This window comes from Pongo abelii, chromosome 19 (genome assembly GCF_028885655.2).
Source record: "Pongo abelii isolate AG06213 chromosome 19, NHGRI_mPonAbe1-v2.0_pri, whole genome shotgun sequence".
Classification (NCBI taxonomy): Eukaryota; Metazoa; Chordata; class Mammalia; order Primates; family Hominidae; genus Pongo; species Pongo abelii.
Genome location: NC_072004.2, coordinates 12766750 through 12784833, shown reverse-complemented (window position 1 = coordinate 12784833; position 18084 = coordinate 12766750). Strand labels below are relative to the sequence as shown.

General features: G+C 43.1%; 1 protein-coding gene and 1 long non-coding RNA gene across 3 annotated transcripts in view; one reads left to right on the top strand and one right to left on the bottom strand.

Moving 5' to 3' along the window:
* The window catches only part of ARHGAP44 (Rho GTPase activating protein 44), a 207132-nt gene extending 197435 nt beyond the window's left edge, over window positions 1-9697 (bottom strand). For both annotated transcript variants that reach the window (XM_054535471.2, XM_054535472.1), the window contains exon 1: window positions 9295-9697. In XM_054535471.2, the coding sequence (XP_054391446.1) occupies window positions 9295-9347 (53 nt within the window). In that variant the 5' untranslated portion in view covers window positions 9348-9697. The remainder of the gene's footprint in view (window positions 1-9294) is intronic.
* LOC129051014 (uncharacterized) overlaps window positions 8873-18084 on the top strand; it is a 30178-nt gene continuing 20966 nt past the window's right edge. The window contains exon 1 of the long non-coding RNA XR_008514969.1: window positions 8873-9042. This is a non-coding gene — a long non-coding RNA (uncharacterized LOC129051014). The remainder of the gene's footprint in view (window positions 9043-18084) is intronic.

Genomic DNA, 18084 nt, shown 5'->3' with positions numbered 1-18084 from the left:
AAATCAGGAGGAAAGAATCTGAAAAAAGCAGAATTTACTAGAAAACGTTATGTGATGATCAAAAGCTAATGAGAAAGAAATCCAAATGAAAATCGCCTAAACCTAAGAGCTGACTGGGGTAGGGAGAGACTTCCTCTGGGGCAAAACTTGTCAAAGGGAAAAACAGAATTGTAAATTAGTAATGACAATGGAAATACAATGATAAAAAGTTTCTATTAAATTTTAAAATCATAGTACAATGAACGCTTTTCTATCAACTATGTTATTCAAACTGACTCAAGAAAAGATAGACAACATGAATAGTCCAATAACCATTCAAGAAATCTGGAAAACTGTCAAAGAACTACATCCAGAAAACACCCTTGGAAAGTTGTTTTTCTCTTCAAAGAATGAGTACTTCTCCATCTTACCATTCTATAGGAACAAAAAGAACATTGAACAACTCATTTTACACAATTAAAACATGACAGATATGGGGGAAAAAAATCAAATGCTTTCATTTATGAATGTTGAATGCCAACATCCTAAATAATAAATTAAATCAAGCAGTATCGAAAAATATGAACACACCATAGTCAAGATTAACTACAGGAAAGCAAGGAGAGCTCAATATTAGAAAATCTATTGAGGTTCAAACATCCAAAACACAAGCTCCTCATGGATACTGACTCTATCACTGATGTATCAATGATGCCTGGAACAGAAAAGTTTCCAATAAATATATATGGAATAAATTATTGAGTGATATCAAAATCAAAGAAAAAAACACATTGTGATTATCCACAAATGCTATGATAAATCAAATTTAACTTTGATGTCAAAGAAAACCTCAAAGTAAAATAAAATTATGCAATATGTAACAATTAAAAAACAAAATATCTCAAACCAATCATCATGTATTTTAATTGAGGTTAATAAGACATGAATGCCCACATATTGCCACGATATTTTAACACTGTTCTATAAGTCCTAGACAATGCAATTAGGTGAGAAAATAAAATAAGTATAAACCACCAGAGAGGAAAATACAAAATTATTATTTGCAGAAGATATGATTGTCTACCTGGAAAATCCTACAGACTCAATTTTTAAAAAAAAAGTATTTAAAAGTAATGAGATAGTTCATGAAGGCAGCTGTTAAGATAATTACATAAAAATCAACAACTTTGCTACATTCCAGCAACAAAGAGTAAGAAAAAATATATAATTTAACAAAAGATTCAAATCACTGAAGCTACAGTAACAACACTGACAAATTACCTATAAGTAAAAGCAAAATTGTATAGGAGTAAAATGGACAAAAACTACTTTATAGGATTATAAATAGATTGGAATAAACATGCCCTATTCCCAGATGAGAAGAATTCTCATTATACTCAATATTGTAAAAATGCCCATTTTTCTCCATCTTAACATACACTTTTAAAAAGTAATACTGAGAGACAATAAACAAATGAGCACAGTCAAGAAAACTGATCAGCTTTCTTTCATAATAGAGCAATTTGGAGGTTAACTGTGGTTAAGACACAGCATGATCATTAGGCAAAGGCTGTTGAGCTCTAAAGACCCAGGAACGGCCCAGGTTGAAGCTGAGCTGAGGAGTTCAGCCTGACTCCACTCCCACCCAATGGATGGGGTCTCATGATAAGGATTAACCCACCACTGCTTATCTGGGTAGCTGAGTCCGTCTTAAATTCCTGCCAGAGCCAACAGACAATAAAAAACAAACTAGAAATCACAGAAAAAGATAAAAGTAGATGAAATTTTTTAGTACATAATGATGATGATATTTCAATATGGTGGGTATGAATTACACTATTCAATAGCAGGGTAATCAATTTTAAAAAGCGTATTATACCTAAGCCATGTCATACATCAAAATCAATGACTGACATATTAGAGATCTAAAGGTAAAATGTAATTATTATAAACAGTAATAAAAATGTATGCATATTTATATCATCTGCGTCTGGGCAAAGTATCCCCAAACATAACACTGAAGAACAAACCACAAATAGACAGACTTAAGATCACAAAATGTTAAATTTATACATGGCCAAAAGAAAAAAGAGACATACAACAAAAATTTTTAAAACCTGTAGGGAGATGTGTGTGGCATATGACAAAGCATACATATGCTTAATATATTGAAAATTACCTTAACATCAATAAGAAAACAATTGTGAACATGACTTTAGAAAAATGGGGCAAAGACAAATGCAGGCAATTTAGAAAAGGCAACTAACGTCAAGAGAACTTTAAAAATGTTCAGCCTCAAGGCCAGGCGCAGTGGCTTACACCTGTAATCCCAGCACTTTGGGAGGCCGAGGCGGGCAGATCACAAGGTCAGGAGATTGAGACCATCCTGGCTAACATGGTGAAACCCTGTCTCCACTAAAAATTCAAAAAAAAAAAAAAAAATTAGCCAGGTGTGGTGGCGGGCGCCTGTAGTCCCAGCTACTCGGGAGGCTGAGGCAGTACAATGGCATGAATCCAGGAGGCAGAGCTTGCAGTAAGCCGAGATCATGCCACTGCACTCCAGGCTGGGTAACAGAGTGAGACTCCATCTCAAAAAAAAAAAAAAAAAAAAGTTCAGCCTCACTAGAAAATAAAAGAGGTGGGGCCAGCTATGGCATTGCACACCTGTAATCCCAGCACTTAGGGAGGCTGAGGATGGAGGATCACTTGAGCACAGGAGTTCAAGGCTGCAGTGAAAGTAGTGTGTATGTATATGTGTATAATATACACACTCACAGTCTTAAAAATCCACATATTCTTTGACCCAGCAATTACATTTCTAAGACTTCATCCTAAGAAGCTAAATTCATGAGAAATATTTGCTAAGTGAGTAGCAAAAGAAAATAAGTTAACTACAGTGGAATACTGTATAGCCTTGAAAAATTATGCTGGGGATTAACAGTTATTAACATGGGATCATATCCAAGATGCAATATGAAGGAAAAAAAACAGGTTACAAAACAGTGTACAGAGTATGGTCTGTACTCTTTTTAAAGAATATATATATATATACTTCTCAAAAACTGAAAGACTATATCCAAAATATTAACTATGGTCTCTGGGTAATGAGATTATAGGTGATTTTTTTTTCCTTTTAGCCCATCCATAAGTTTATGATTTTTCTACCATAAACAAATATTACTTATATAACTAAAATGAAGGTTAAAAAAAGTAAATTGAATTCTGTGGGAAAATAAACATTTATTCTAAAAATAAGCTCTAAAGTTGGAAAATGAAAGCAAAACATCTGCTTCCTGGACAGAAAGAAGAGTTTGAAATTGCTAGACAGCCACAAGCTTCCCAAAGGCGGTGGAGTTCCAGGTGCCAGCTCAATTGGATGCCCCACGCCCGAGGGAAGAGGCCTGACTCTCTGACTCTCCCCCCAACCTCCTGCCTGACCTACAACTACATCCACACAGAGCTGAAGCATAATTTTATTATTTGCTGTCTTTATCAAATAGCATTTGAAATAATCTGCTCTTGATTATTAATAAAAGGGATACTTACTAATCCTCTCTAAAAGGAATGACCATAAATTACCGGTATATTCGTATGGCTACTGATTCACTTTCTCTAGAGAAAAAAAAAAATGGTCCTTAATGCCATCATTAAAAAAAAAAAAAATCCTTGATAAATTTCTTTGATGGAGACAAAATGGGAAGGAAAATGATTAATTGCTATTTAAGAGCATGGCTTCCTCACGATGACTTGCAGGTCTGGGATAACGGAATTCTGCAGGAAATCTAGACAGCTTCAGGCTGACTGCTGACAGCAGCTCAGCAGAAGGTGAAACCCAGCAGACCCACACAGTAAGGATCTTAGAAGATAAGAGCAAAGAATATTCTCTCCAGATTTGCTAACCCAGTAATCAGTGGGTTAGTACACTCTGTTATCTCTCACATATATACAGCAGAACAGGCAGTAAGGCCTGGGCTTCCATAAAACTCTAATGAAAAACTTTGCTCTGAGACCCATTCAATGTGCACAGCGCTCCTTGGGGGACGGGTTTGGGTCCACCCAGCCCTGCTGGGCTAACAGGAAGCCCATGGCAGGGCCTGTGTTGGTCTGGCAGGTCTAACTCGCAGTAAGGGAAATAGAAGGGAAGGAACAAAGCAGTCCAAAGCCAAATTTGGAATTGGTTCTGATTTTCCTCTAATGTCCTATTGATTGGGTCATGGCTCTTAGAAGGCCTACTACAAGGCAGGGCAATGTCTCAGAGAAACCTTCAAGGAAAAGATCCTCACTGACTTTGGCAGCTTTGGCCCATACAAAAATGTCTGCAGCACCAGCGCTCCTAGAGGCTGCCGCAGCCTCAGCATCCAGTTCCCAGGCTCCCCACCACTGGCTAATGCCTGGGCCTCTGCAGCTGAATTCCAAGAGCTGCACAGCAGCAATGATACTTGCAAAGCTGTGCACCAGAAACCAAGCCTGCTTTGCAATGTACGCAAAGCAGTCAAGGAATAGAAAACAGGGCACCAGAGACAAAACTTTGTCTTCACTCCCCAACTCATAGCGTCTAAATCCACACAATTCAACCCGACCCAACCAGCCTTCTCCTTCCCACACACCCACAGTTCCTCACCTACTCCCAGACACTTTGAACATCACTCATTTTAAACAAGAGGACAAGCCCCACTTGGACCATCACTGGACAGTAGCTGTTGAAATCGTTTCTAAGAATCCTTTTCTACCTAGGAGGCCAACATTATTTTTGGAAGACATGAATGGGTGTTCAGCGACAACGAACCACCTCAACCATTTGTTGAGCACTTCAGTGGACCAGGCTCCCTCCAACCTCGTGACAGCCCTCTGAGGATGGGGCCACTGTGAACCCACTGTGCAGACTGGAAAAAAAACGTCCTCCCCACCAAATCAAGGTACCATTACTTCTTTCCTTTTCTTTCTCTTAGTGGGTCTCATGGGTGCCAAATTTTAGCTCAGGGCTTTCCTCCACCCAACACCAAGCAAATGTCACTCCCAAGAAAAATACTCTATGCCTTTCGGTATGCTTCTCACTCCAGCAACTACTAGACTCTCTTGAAGGTAAAAAGAAAAATGCTGCCATCAATCAGGCAAGAACCAAATTCTCCCTTAAATCTTGCTCTGTCCTTCCAATGCCCAGCAGTGCAGCTGTTCCTGTCTCCTCTGACCACCATCACAACGTTAAAGAAACATGGTATCAGGAGCTTTCCCCATCTTTGAACTACTTCAAAAGACTCCCCTATCTATAGCACATGGATCTTTTGTTCACTTACTCATTCCATTGCCAAAGAGTGACAGAGGACCTTCTATACAGGGCAGCATTAGGGCAGGCAGTTGTCCCTGCCTCCAAAGAGTTTAAAGTCTAGTGGGGAAAGTAAATGACGAAAGATAAAAATTATAACACAAGTGAGCCATTATAACCATAGCATGCTTTTAGAATGCAGGTTCCTTTTTTTTTTTTTTTTTGTGAGATGGAGTCTCACTCTGTCACCCAGGCTGGAGTACAGTGGCGCAATCTTGGCTCACTGCAACCTCCACCTCCCGGGTTCAAGCGATTCTCCCGCCTCAGCCTCCCCCGTAGCTGGGATTACAGGCGCCCGCCACCATGCCCAGCTAATTTTTGTATTTTTAGTAGAGACGGGGTTTCGCCATGTTGGTCAGGCTGGTCTCGAACTCCTGACCTCAGGTGATCCACCCTCCTTGGCCTCCCAAAGTGCTGGGACTACAGGCGTGAGCCACTGCACCCGGCCTAGAATGCAGGTTCCAGGCGAACAGGAATTTTGTTTCCCCTGTACTGCAATACTCCCTGAACCAGAGCAGTGTCTGGCACATGGTAGACATCTAATAAAGGTACATATGCCATAGTGCATATAATTCAGTAACAGTCATAACATTTGCCCAGAGATACTTGTAGCTACTATTTATTAAGCATTTCCTAGTGCTGAGCACTGCTAGGTACTTTTCACAGGTTATCTATGTTATCACTGCGGTTACCACATTACCACAGTGCAATCCTTATTACTCCCATTTTGCAAGTAAGAAAATTAATGTGCAGAGAATTAAGCTCAGGATTCCATAGTCAGCAACAAACTAAACCTTTCCCAGTGGGAAGCCTGTGCTCCTAACCATGAGGCACACAGTGGCCAGGGAGTGCTTCCCAAAGGACGGATTGAAGTGAAGGGACAGAAAGGGGAAAGTTCAAAGCAGAAGGAACACGTGCAGACTAAGGAAACAGACCAAGGAGGGGCTGAAACTTTTCTCAGTTAAATACAATGGGTTTTATCAAATCTTTTCATAGTTGCTGACGCCCTTAATATGCCTTGGATGTGAGCACTTCAAGAGAAAGTACTAGTAACCCAGCAGAGTATGTTTAAGTAGGGCAACTCCTACATTGTTAAAATGACTTGAAGTTTTATATTCAGAACTCCAGAACCTGCAACTTAGGGAAGGCAAGCCGTGAGGAAGGACTTTCAAGTCCTCTTAGTCCTCCCTTGGAAAGAGGAAAACTTTAGAAAAATACAAGGATAAAAATCAAGTGCTTTATAACTGCACACCTAAAGTCCAAATTCCAACCCTATTTGCTTCTACTGATTTAAGAAATTAACAAGCAACCGCGGGCTCTTTTACTCCAATACTCATAGGATCATGACCCAAAACATTCTCAATAATAGAGGAGATGCTGCCCCTCTCGCTGACCCTCATGGACCCTGGGGTAAACCGTTTTAATCTTGGCAATAAACATCGACTGAGAGTCAGTAGTCTAAACGGCATTGCACTACCTACACAGGCATACAACAGCAATCAATATATTCTGCTGGAAGCAGACAGACAAGAAAATAAAAAATAAAAGCGTTTCAATCAGTGACGAGTGCTGTCCAGAAATGAAAAAATGATGAGCTGGAGGTAACTAGGGGAGGAAGGGCCTCTTGAAGGCCTTGGAACCAAGATTGAAATGATGAGAAAAAGCTACTTGGAAGGAGCACATTCTCGGCCAAGCAAAAAAAAAAAAAAAGGGGAAAACAGTAAAAACAAAATCCTCAAGGTGGATATGAGCTCAGTGTGTTTGGGGCAAGAAAGGCCACATGGCTAGAGCTCCATGAATGTGGAGAGAGTGGAAGAGATGAGAATGGGGAGAAAAAGAGTTAAGAAAAAAGGCCAACCAAGGATGGTCCTGCAGAACCCTGGCAAGATATGAGATGCTAAGCACAATAAGATGTCGCTGGAAGCTTTTCAGCAGCAAGGTAACATGAACTGGTTTTTGCTTTAAAAGGCTTGCTCTGGATTTCATCAAAAGCGATACAGGCTGGCCCTCACCTGGCCCAGTGCACAACACAATGGCTACCAACGGAGAAAGGCAGAATTCATCCATATGCCAACATCCACCAGAGTCCCAACAAAGAAGAGGAAAGAACCTCTTGGTAACCAGCTGCTTGGACTTCCAAGAACGTGCTCTCAACACCTAAGACCACTTTTTCTGAAATCCAACCTCCCCTCACCATTTTGCATTCCCCCCATGGATGAGGCTGAAAAATAAGACATGATGCCATGGCGCAAAAATCTCCCCCATTTAAAAACAGGTCCTGAAAAAAAGAAGAATTGTGTTTCAGGAAAGCCAGGGAGGAGGTATAAACATGTTCTGAACATTTAGATTCTAGCACGGCACTGAAACCCCAAGACCAAGAGAAACCAGCAACCCAAGTCTAGTGTCAGGGGCCTCCTGGTCACTTGGCTTGTCTGAGGTGATGGCCAAAGTCCGCCTGCAGGGTGATGAAGAAGCCAAGACATGAAAGACGGGTCGTCTTGACTGTCATCTGCTAAACAACGAATACCAGGAAACACTATCTCGGCATCCAACACATCAAAAGGCAGTCCACGTGAGGCTATATCTGTGGCAATATCATGCCAGAAATCTGGGCTAATCTGACTCTGCTATTCATAAATTCCCCCTCATGTTAAAGCACATGTGTTTGGGAAGAAAAAATGAATCCAAGTCAATTTTAGACATTGTTACTTGGAAACCATCTGGAGTCCCTGGAAGCATAAGAAGCCACCGCATCCCCTGCCCTCAAATGCCCACTGTAACTAGGGCAGTATGCTTAGACGGGAGTTCAGATGTCCCCTATTCCCCAGGGATGTCCCCACCCCCATCCTACCAGGTGCCAGTTCAGGCTCCACTTCCCACCCAAGAAAGGTATTCGGTTTCTCGGTAAACCTAGTGGAGAGCCCTCGATGTGTTGAGCTTGCATTTGAACTGCACCCAAGGCTGGATTCTTTGCTTTCTGATTGCTTTAGAACTGCACACCTGAATTCCTTTGCCACCGCAGCAACGGAAATCCCTCCCCAGGAGTAGGGGTTCCAGGAAAAATCCCTTCTACCTAACGATCCTGTGTTCAAAGAATGTCTAGTCTTGGGAGCGACCCACCAGGATTTTTATGTAACCTTAATAGATGTTGGCACCCTGCAGAGCCGCTCCTGGAGTCCAGATGTAGCCCATTTTCACCGTGATGGCAGCAGGCGGGGTCTTGCAGCTTCCCGGGGCCTGACTCTTCTGACTGTGGGGCCTCTGTCCCCCTCCCCTACCTGGCTGCGATTCTCTGCTTATCTCATCTTCCCGAGGACTTGGGCCTCCTTTTTGCAGCCTCCCTCCCTCCACTGAAATCAGTCCTAACATCAAGCAGGCAGTAACGCCATTCCACCAGCACCTTCTTTCCTCTCCCACCCCTCACCCTTTCCCCCCACCAAACGCCTTAAGAAACCCGGCCAGGAAAGTGATCCAGAATCTCGTACAGTCATAGTCCCTGAAAACAAACACGGCGGGAGGGGCAGGCCGACCAGGCCCAGCACTTTCCCTGGACCCGGGAGCAGCCCTGAACTCGGCGCAGGGGAGGGAAGGGAAGAGATCTCCGGAGACCGACTGCGGTTCCGCTGCCTCCAGCACAATCAGAGCAAACACCTGTTTCCAGGAAGATACGCGGCCAGAGGGAGAAGGGAGTCCCGGGGAAAGGCAGGGAGGACGAAGCGAAGGGGCAGCCGGGGACGCAGGTAAAGGATGCGTCACACTTGGCGCTTGGCAACCGGAGCCCGGAGCAGAAGGCGGCGAGTGAGAAGGGCTCCGGGGTCTGGGAAGTTCAGGGAGGAGGGGTCGCGCCTGCGAGCGGCGCCTGGAGGGAGCTGGTGCAGTGGAAGGGACAGAAGCAAGGAGGACAGGAGGCCGGGCGGGCTCCATCACCTGCGCGCCCCGGCGGATGCAGCCTCGCGGGCACGCACCGGCACCGGTGCCCGCGGGTGACCTACCTGCCCACCGTCTGGTTGGCCAGCTGGCGCATGCGATTGAACTGCTTCTTCATCGTGGCCCCGCTGCCGCGCTAGCCCGGGAGCTGGGGAAGGACGGAGCAGCCCGGAGCCCGCCGCAGGGTTACATGGCTCCCGAGCGGAGCCTCCCGGGCGACGGCGGCAGCACTGCGGAGCCTCCAGCAGCCGTCTGGCCCGCGCGCAGCTCCCTCCCGAGGGCACTGCCGCCTACTCCTCCTCCCGCCGCGCCGCCTCCTGCCGCATCCCCCTCACGCGCGCCGCGCAATGCCCGGGGCAGAGCAATGCCCGGGGCCGTCCTCGGCACCGGCCCGCTCCGCCCGGGCTGCCTGCCTCCAGTCCCAGTCCGGCGCGGGGACCCGGGAGTCTCCGCAGGCTGGCCGGCCGGCTGGCCGGGCGGTCCCCGTGCGCCTGTGCGGAGAACGCCGTGCATGCCGGGACTTGTAGTTTCGCGCCCCGTGCCTACCTTTCCTCTGTCCAAAGTTTGCAAGGACAGTTGAGTGCGGAGGTGGGAGAAGGCAGCGTCACCAGCAGCTTTGCACTTTAGCGTTCGAGTAAGGGAAACGTTTTCCTGTTTTAAAAATGGCAAAGTGGGACCAAGAATACAACAGCAAATAAAGAAAGTGAGCATCTGTCTCTCATCGTATTTTTAGTGAATGTCAGGCATCAGTGTTCTGAATTCACAGAAGGGAGATTTATGCTAGCAGATACGTGGCTGATAAAACGGTCTAAGGTCACCTGATTAATGATGAGGTTCAAGGTTAAGCTTGAAACACAGGGGCTGACAGCAGATTTTGAACAGGCATAGCTTGCATCCCAGAAGTCTGATTCTTAATTTTTACCAAACCAAACCCATTAGGTAACCAGAAGCCAATATAGATAGTGACATTGTGCTTACTGGCCCAACCTGTCTGAGACAGCTTTTTTGTATGGCTTAGATGCCAGTCTCGTATCTAGTCCCATTTCCCTTCCACCACCAGGAGACCAAGGGGCATCAGCTGTAGCACCCCCCCCTCCCCCGAGTGTCCTGCACCACGGCATCCCATTGGCGTCAGTTGACCCCTTGAAAGGGGTTGTGGCTTCTTTGGTCTCTATCCTTAGAAAAAGATAGGTAAGCCGGGCGCGGTGGCTCACGCTTGTAATGCCAGCAGTTTGGGAGGCCGAGGAGGGTGGATCACGAGGTCAGGAGTTCAAGACCAGCCTGGCCAACACAGTGAAACCCTGTCTCTACTAAAGATACAAAAATTAACTGGGCGTGGTGGCGGGCACCTCTAATCCCAGCTACTTGGGAGGCTGAGGCAGGAGAATAGCTTGAACCCGGGAGGTGGAGGTTGCAGTGAGTGGAGATCGTGCCATTGCACTCCAGCCTGGGTGACAGAACTAGACTCCATCTGAAAAAAAAAGAAAGAAAGAAAGAAAGAAAAAAAGAAAGAAAAAGATTGGTGATTGTAGTTAGGTTTTATCATTACATATCAAGGTTTTATCATAATATATCAAGTAAGAGCAGTATTGTTGGGTGTGAGGCACTTTGGATTAAACAGATAGGAGTTCCTGCGTCAGAATTCCACATACCTGTTATATAACCTTAGGAAAACAGCTTAACCTCTCCAAACCTCTGTTTCCTCATCCCTAAATAAAGAAATGTGCTGCCTGATCTTCAGTAAGAGAACTATTTGTTAAATTACCAATAATCAAATTACATATAAATTTTCATATAGTACATTGCCATATTCATTTACTACAAAATGATTGTACTTAGCATAATAGAGAAAAATCTTATTCATACAACAGAATTACTAATCTTATAAAGGAAGGATCTTCTTCGAAATGGGATATTTTGCATATGTTGATTATAGTTGCAAGATGTCCTAAATATGGCTCTAAGTATCTTGCTGGCCAGCTGAACAAAAAATGGTTTGAGGCATGTCTTGGCTGAATGAACATGAAATCTTTAATTAATTGTGAATTTAGCCTCTGCTTATTAGGTCAGACAACTCCAGCCAGTGAATAAACGAAGGCATTATTTGCTTTTAACCAACTATGTTGTACCTATAATGTCAATATGATGTCTATATTAAGTGGAATTATTTCCATTTTGAGATTTTTAAAAAAGCAAAGTACAACATGCTTTTTATGTGTATAAACAGTAAGACATTAAGGTCACTGTATGACTTTTAGCAACACTATCTCTGGTAACTTCTAGCACTGCACCGTTGAATATAGTATCCCCTAGCCACATGTGGTTGTTGAAATTTAAGTTAATTAAAGTTCAAAATTTAGTTCCTCGCTTTTGCACTGTTGGTGGGAGTGTAATTAGTTCAACCATTGTGGAAGACAGTGTGGCAATTCCTCAAGGATCTAGAACTAGAAATACCATCTGACCCAGCAATCCCATTACTAGGTATATACCCAAAAGATTATAAATCATACCACTATAAAGACACACGCACGTGTATGTTTATTGTGGCACTGTTCACAATAGCAAAGACTTGGAAACAACCCTAATGCTCATCAATGATAGACTGGATTTAAAAAATGTGGTGCATATTCACCATGGAATACCATGCAGCCATAAAAAACGGTGAGTTCATGTCCTTTGCAGGGACATGGATACAGCTATAAAAAAGGATGAGTTCATGTCCTTTGCAGGGACATGGATGAAGCTGTAAACCATCATTCTCAGCAAAATAACACAGGAACAGAAAACCAAACACCGCATGTTCTCACTCATAAGTGGGAGTTGAACAAAAAGAAAACATGGACACAGGGAGGAGAACATCACACACCGGGGCCTGTCGCGGGTGGGGGTTAGGGGAGGGATAGCATTAGAAGATATACCTAATGTAGATGATGGGTTGATGGATGCAGCAAACCACCATGGCACGTGTATACCTATGTAACAAACCTGCACGTTCTGCACACATATCCCAGAACTTAAAGTATAATAAAAATAAAATAAAATAAAAACAGAATTTAGTTCCTCAGTCACCCAAGTCACATTCGAAGTGCTTAAGAGCCACATGTGGCTAAAGGCTACTGTATTGGACAGCACAGATAAAGAACATTCCTATCCTCTCAGAAAGTTCTACTTGTCAGCACTAATCCTCAAGAACTCTGGTAGACAACTCCAATATCATGCCAGCCCCTGCCTTCAATCCCAAGATTTTTCCGTTCCAAGGGGAAATCCCTTTGGCAGCCTCCCCTGCCAGAGTGTGGTCCAATAATGTTTTATTAACTTGTGGCTTCTCCACATATTTTCTGTCTTCCTTTGAATGCCTCCTCCACTCAGGAAGCAGCTAGTGCATTTTCTGCTTTCTACCCCGGGGAAGGGATAATAGTGCAGAAACAAGAGCTTCAGAAATGTGACAGAATAGAGTTCTTCAAGAAAAGAGTTTTGAGTTTCCAGAATACAGGCTTTGGAGCTTTAATAGTCTATGTCAGAAATAGTAGATTATAAAGCATGTATCATCCTGCTTAGTCTAAATAAAGAACCTACAGGCTGTGAGATGTTGAAGATGGTGATGGGGACTGGAAAGCGGGAGAGAAAGAGAGAAGAAAAGTAGATGATGCTTGTGCAGATACCATTAATGCCCAAAAAATTTCACTGCCAATCCCTGTGGGAAGGATTCTATTTTACCTTACTGTTGAGGTAAAGATCGGTCATGTGATTTTCTTTGAACAATGAATATGCACAGAAGTGACTTTTATGCTTCTTCTGAGGGCAGAAGTTTTAGGAGTCATTTTGTGATCCTGCCATCTTCTTCTTAATACTGGCAATGAACCAGTTAGGGGATGCTGTGGAACAGTGATGTGGCCCTCCAGCTGGAGTGAAAAAAGGTATCTTTGCTGTTTTAAATCAGAGGTTTGGGGATTGTTTGTTGCTGTAACATAATTGAGTCTAAGCTGACTGCTACAGTGGGTTTCTCTGAGAAAGTGGCACGCACCTTGCTTTTCCCCATGGTCAACAATTAGGTTGGGGGCAGACAGACTGGAGACAGATATATCATATCGTTTTGGGGCATCTGAGCACAGTGGAGAAACTGTACACCACTCCTGGAGTGAAGGCTAGGCATGGCCAAGCTTGCAGAGATCCTCTGCCTTCTAAGACACAGGACCAGTAAGACATCTACATGAAGTGTCTCAGGTACCCATACCACAGGCCAGTGGCAGCCCCAGAGCTCCCTGCACCCAAGCCATGTGCAATGATTTGGTGTCTGCATGTGTGCTGTGAGGATATACAAATGTACCTGAAAGAGCTGGATGTGAAAGCTATTGGGATCAAAGATGACGATCAGGAGGAGGAGGCAGCATTGGCCAAGACGGGGAATGAAGATGGAATTGCCTAAAACTTAATTTTTGCCACCTAGAAGAATAGACTTAATATAAAATTTAAATGTATTTGCAAAAGAAGAAGAGGAGGTGAGGAAGGAGGGTGGGAAGGGGAAAGAAGAGGAGGAAGAAGAGGAGAAAAGAAGAAAGAAGTTTCTATGTCTTATATACCTAGCTTTGACCTATGGGAAGATTACATTTCCCTGCTCCTGTTGACCTTGACTTTGACCTTGTCACTTGCTTTGGCCAACAATATATGGGCTTCTTACTTGCTTCAGCAACGTTGTAGTACTATTTGTCTGAGATATGTTTCCTTAGAAATCTGATACTCCATTTAGAAGCCCCCGAATTAGAATGGTTTTAACCTCTACTCTGAGAGCAAGCATTCACTACAGCTACCTGGCCAACATGGGAATCATTAGCTACATGTGGTTACTTAAATATTATTTTAAATTAGGTTAAATAAAACAAAAATCTCAGTTTTTCATTTCAAGTGCCCAATAACTACATGTGGTTAGTGGCTGCTGTAGCAGACAATGTAAAATAACATTTTCATCATCATAGAAAGCTCAATTGGACAGGGCTGGTCTACAGAACAGAATTCAGAATAACCTCATGTGTCACTTAACGACAGGGATACGTTCTGAGAAATACATTATTAGGTGATTTCGTTGTTGCACAAACATCATAGAAAGTACTTACACAGCCAGGCGTGGTGGCTCACGCCTGTAATTCCAGCACTTTGGGAGGCCAAGGCAGGTGGATCACCTGAGGTCAGGAGTTCGAAACCAGCCTGGCCAACATGGTGAAAACCCGTCTCTACTAGAAATACAAAATTTAGCTAGGTGGGGTGGTGGGCGCCTATAATCCCAGCTACTCGGGAGGCTGAGGCAGGAGAATCGCTTGAACCCAGGAGGAGGAGTTTGTAGTGAGCTGAGATCGCGCAACTGCACTCCAGCCTAGGTGACAGAGCGAGACTCCATTTCAAAAAAAAAGAAAGTACTTACACAGACCTAGATGGTATAGCCTACTGCACATCTAGGTTATAGGGTATAGCCTACTGCTCCTAGGCTACAAACCTGTATAGCATGTCACTGTACTGAATAGTGTAGGCAATTGTAACACAATGATAAGTGTTTGTGTTATCTGAACACATCTAAACATAGAAAAAGTACACTAAAAATACAGTGTTATAACCTTATGGGACCACTGTTGTATATGCAGTTCTTTGTTGACTGAAACATCCTATACATCATATGACTGTGTAGGGTCCACAGAAGAGAGAAAGCAGAACAGGAAGCTCGAGCTCATTCTAATTACGGCCAATCATCTTGCTGGACTTCTCCAGGACACTCTTTTCTTATCTACTATATGGGGGTTTATAGTACAAAATCTCTAAGTAATATGTTTTGGGGAATTAACTGGCCAGTCTATTTGCTCAATAAATTGCTGTTGGAGAAGATACACCTATGCCTTACAGTATTTGATATGTTGAAACAACATTCAGTGCTACAATACAACTAAAGGATATTACAGATTCCAATCACCTTTATACTTGCAGGTATCAAACTTGACTTGCACCATTAAAGTATATCTGTTAGTCCAAAATATTTTTTAAATAGGATGATAGATGTTCCCATCTTTGGGCATGGTATTAATAGATGTCATTAACTCCAATTTTCAGCCTTCCCTTAATATACCTTTGCATGGTCTCATCATAGGCAGAGTGTATTTTCCCATTTAATAACTTAGGACTTGACCAAGAGACTTCTTTGGCTAATGGCCTGTGGGTGGAAGCGATGTATGCCACTTCCAAGCTGTGCATTAAGAGGCTTTGTACATTTTGCTCTGGTCTTCTGGCACATTTACCACTGCCATAAGAAAAAACTTTCCCCCGATAGTTGCTTGTCTTCTTTCTTGGGCTCCAGAGGAACACTTGTACAGCAGGCCCAATACAGACCTTAGAATAAATTAAGGGTGTAATTGATCTATTAATTTCAGGACTGGTTATTTCAAAGAGATAGATAAAATGAATAGACAGAAAGGCAAAAGGAAGAAAAACACACAACTTTAGAAACAAGAAAAAGGATTTAATCACAGATGCAAAAAAAAGTATAAGAATACTTTTGCAATCTTATGTTTACTTATTTTAAAGTAAGCTCTTAATTTGCTTGGAGAATATGAACTGCTACAAGTGTTTCTTTTTTTTTTTTTTGAGATGGAGTCTTGCTCTGTCTCCCAGGCTGGAGTGCAGGGGTGTAATCTCGGCTCACTGCAACCTCCACCTCCTGGGTTCAAGCTATTCTCGTGCCTCAGCCTCCCTGAGTAGCTGGAATTACAGGCGCCTACCACCACGCCCAGATAATTTTTGTATTTTTAGTAAAGATGGAGTTTCACCATGTTGGCCAGGCTGTTTTCAAACTCCTGACCTCAGGTGATCTGCCCGCCTCTGCCTCCCAAAGTGCTGAGATTATAGGCATGAGCCACCGTGCCCCGCCTGCTACAGGTTTTTCAAAAATAGGTAGGAAGCATGAGGGGACCAGGAACACGGAAAAAACTTGGAAAACTTTTCAAGGAACAACACTCCCCAAAGTAGCCAGGCCCATATGGTTTTATGGGAAGCACTTTCAAAGCTTCAAAGAACAGATAATTCTTCTGCTATTTAAAGTGTTTCAGAGCACAGAAACAAAATGAAAGCATCCAAATTCACTTTATGAAATTGCCTTAACGCTGTTATCAAACCTGATGAAGATGGCACAAACACCAAAACAACAAACCAACATCGCCTACAAGAATAGATACAGGCCGGCCACGGTGGCCCACGCCTGTTATCCCAGCACTTTGGGATGCCGAGGCGGGTGGATCACCTGAGATCAGGAGTTCGAGACCAGCCTGCCCAACACGGAGAAACCCCATCTCTACTACAAGTACAAAATTAGCTGGGCGTGGTGGCACATGCCTGTATTTCCAGCTACTTGGGAGGCTGAGGCAGGAGAATTGCTGGAACCCGGGAGGCAGAAGCTGCAGTGAGCTGAGATCGTGCCACTGCACTCCAGCCTGGCGACAAAGTGAGACTCTGTCTCGGGAAACAAACAAACAAAAAAGAATAGATGTAAAAATTATTAATAAAATGTTAGTAAATAAAGTCCAACAGTATATGTGTTTATATATAAACATGTTATACATTTTAATGTTATTGAGGAAAAAATCGGAAAACTCAGATTCATTTAAAAAGTGAAAAATACCCATATTCTTACTAATCAAGATAACACTGGGAATTCATAAACGTGTTTCAAAAATAGGATCAGACTGTTGTTAGGACAATATGTTCTTTCTTATCTTCTGTTATTCTAAATATCTCTGTGATCAACATGTTAATGGTTAAAACTTTTTGCATATATTTATTTACTTAAGATCAAAATTAGATAATTAAAATTTCTGCATTGAAGTGTGTCATGTTTTAAAGCTTTTTATATGTATTGCCAAATTATCCCGTAGATAAATAATGGAAATTTTTGCAGTCCCAACTACAGCGTGTAAATATGCCATTTCCTCCATACCCTAACCTATGCTGAGTATTACCACTCTTAATGATCCTGCCAGATGAATAGATGAGAAATAGCATTATTACGCTGTTTTAATTTGCATTTGTTTTTACCACATTAAACATCTTCCCACATGTTTCATGGCCATTAGTATTACTTCTTTGGTTAATTAATTCTTCATGTCCTTAGCCCATTTTTCTGTTGTAGGTCTACATTTTCTTATCAATTTTTAAAAGCTTTTTAGTCGGCCGGGCACAATGGCTCACACCTGTAATCCCAGCACTTTGGGAGGCCAAGGCAGGTGGATCACGAGGTCAGGAGATCGAGACCATCCTGGCTAACATGGTGAAACCCCGTCTCTACTAAAAATACAAAAAAATTAGCCGGGCGTGGTGGCGGGCGCCTGTAGTCCCAGCTACTCCGGTGGCTGAGGCAGGAGAATAGCGTGAACCCAGGAGGCGGAGATTGCAGTGAGCTGAGATTGTGCCACTGCACTCCAGCCTGGGCAACAGAGTGAGATTCCATCTCAAAAAATAATAATAATAAAAGCTTTTTAGTCATATTAATTATACTAATGCTATTGTATCTTGTGGCAAATGTTTTCTCTAGTTTGGCCTTTCCTTTTCAACATCTGTAATGTTGATTTTTATCTTCCAGGAATTCTACTTTTTTTTTTCTCTGAGATGGAGTTTCACCCTTGTTGCCCAGGTTGGAGTGCAATAGCACAATTTCGGCTCACTGCAACCTCCATCTCCCAGGCTCAAGCGATTCTCCTACCTCAGCCTCCCAAGTAGTTGGGATTACAGGCATGAGCCACCACACCTGGCTAATTTTGTATTTTTAGTAGAGACAAGGTTTCAACATGTTGGTCAGGCTGCTCTCGAACTCCTGACCTCAGCTG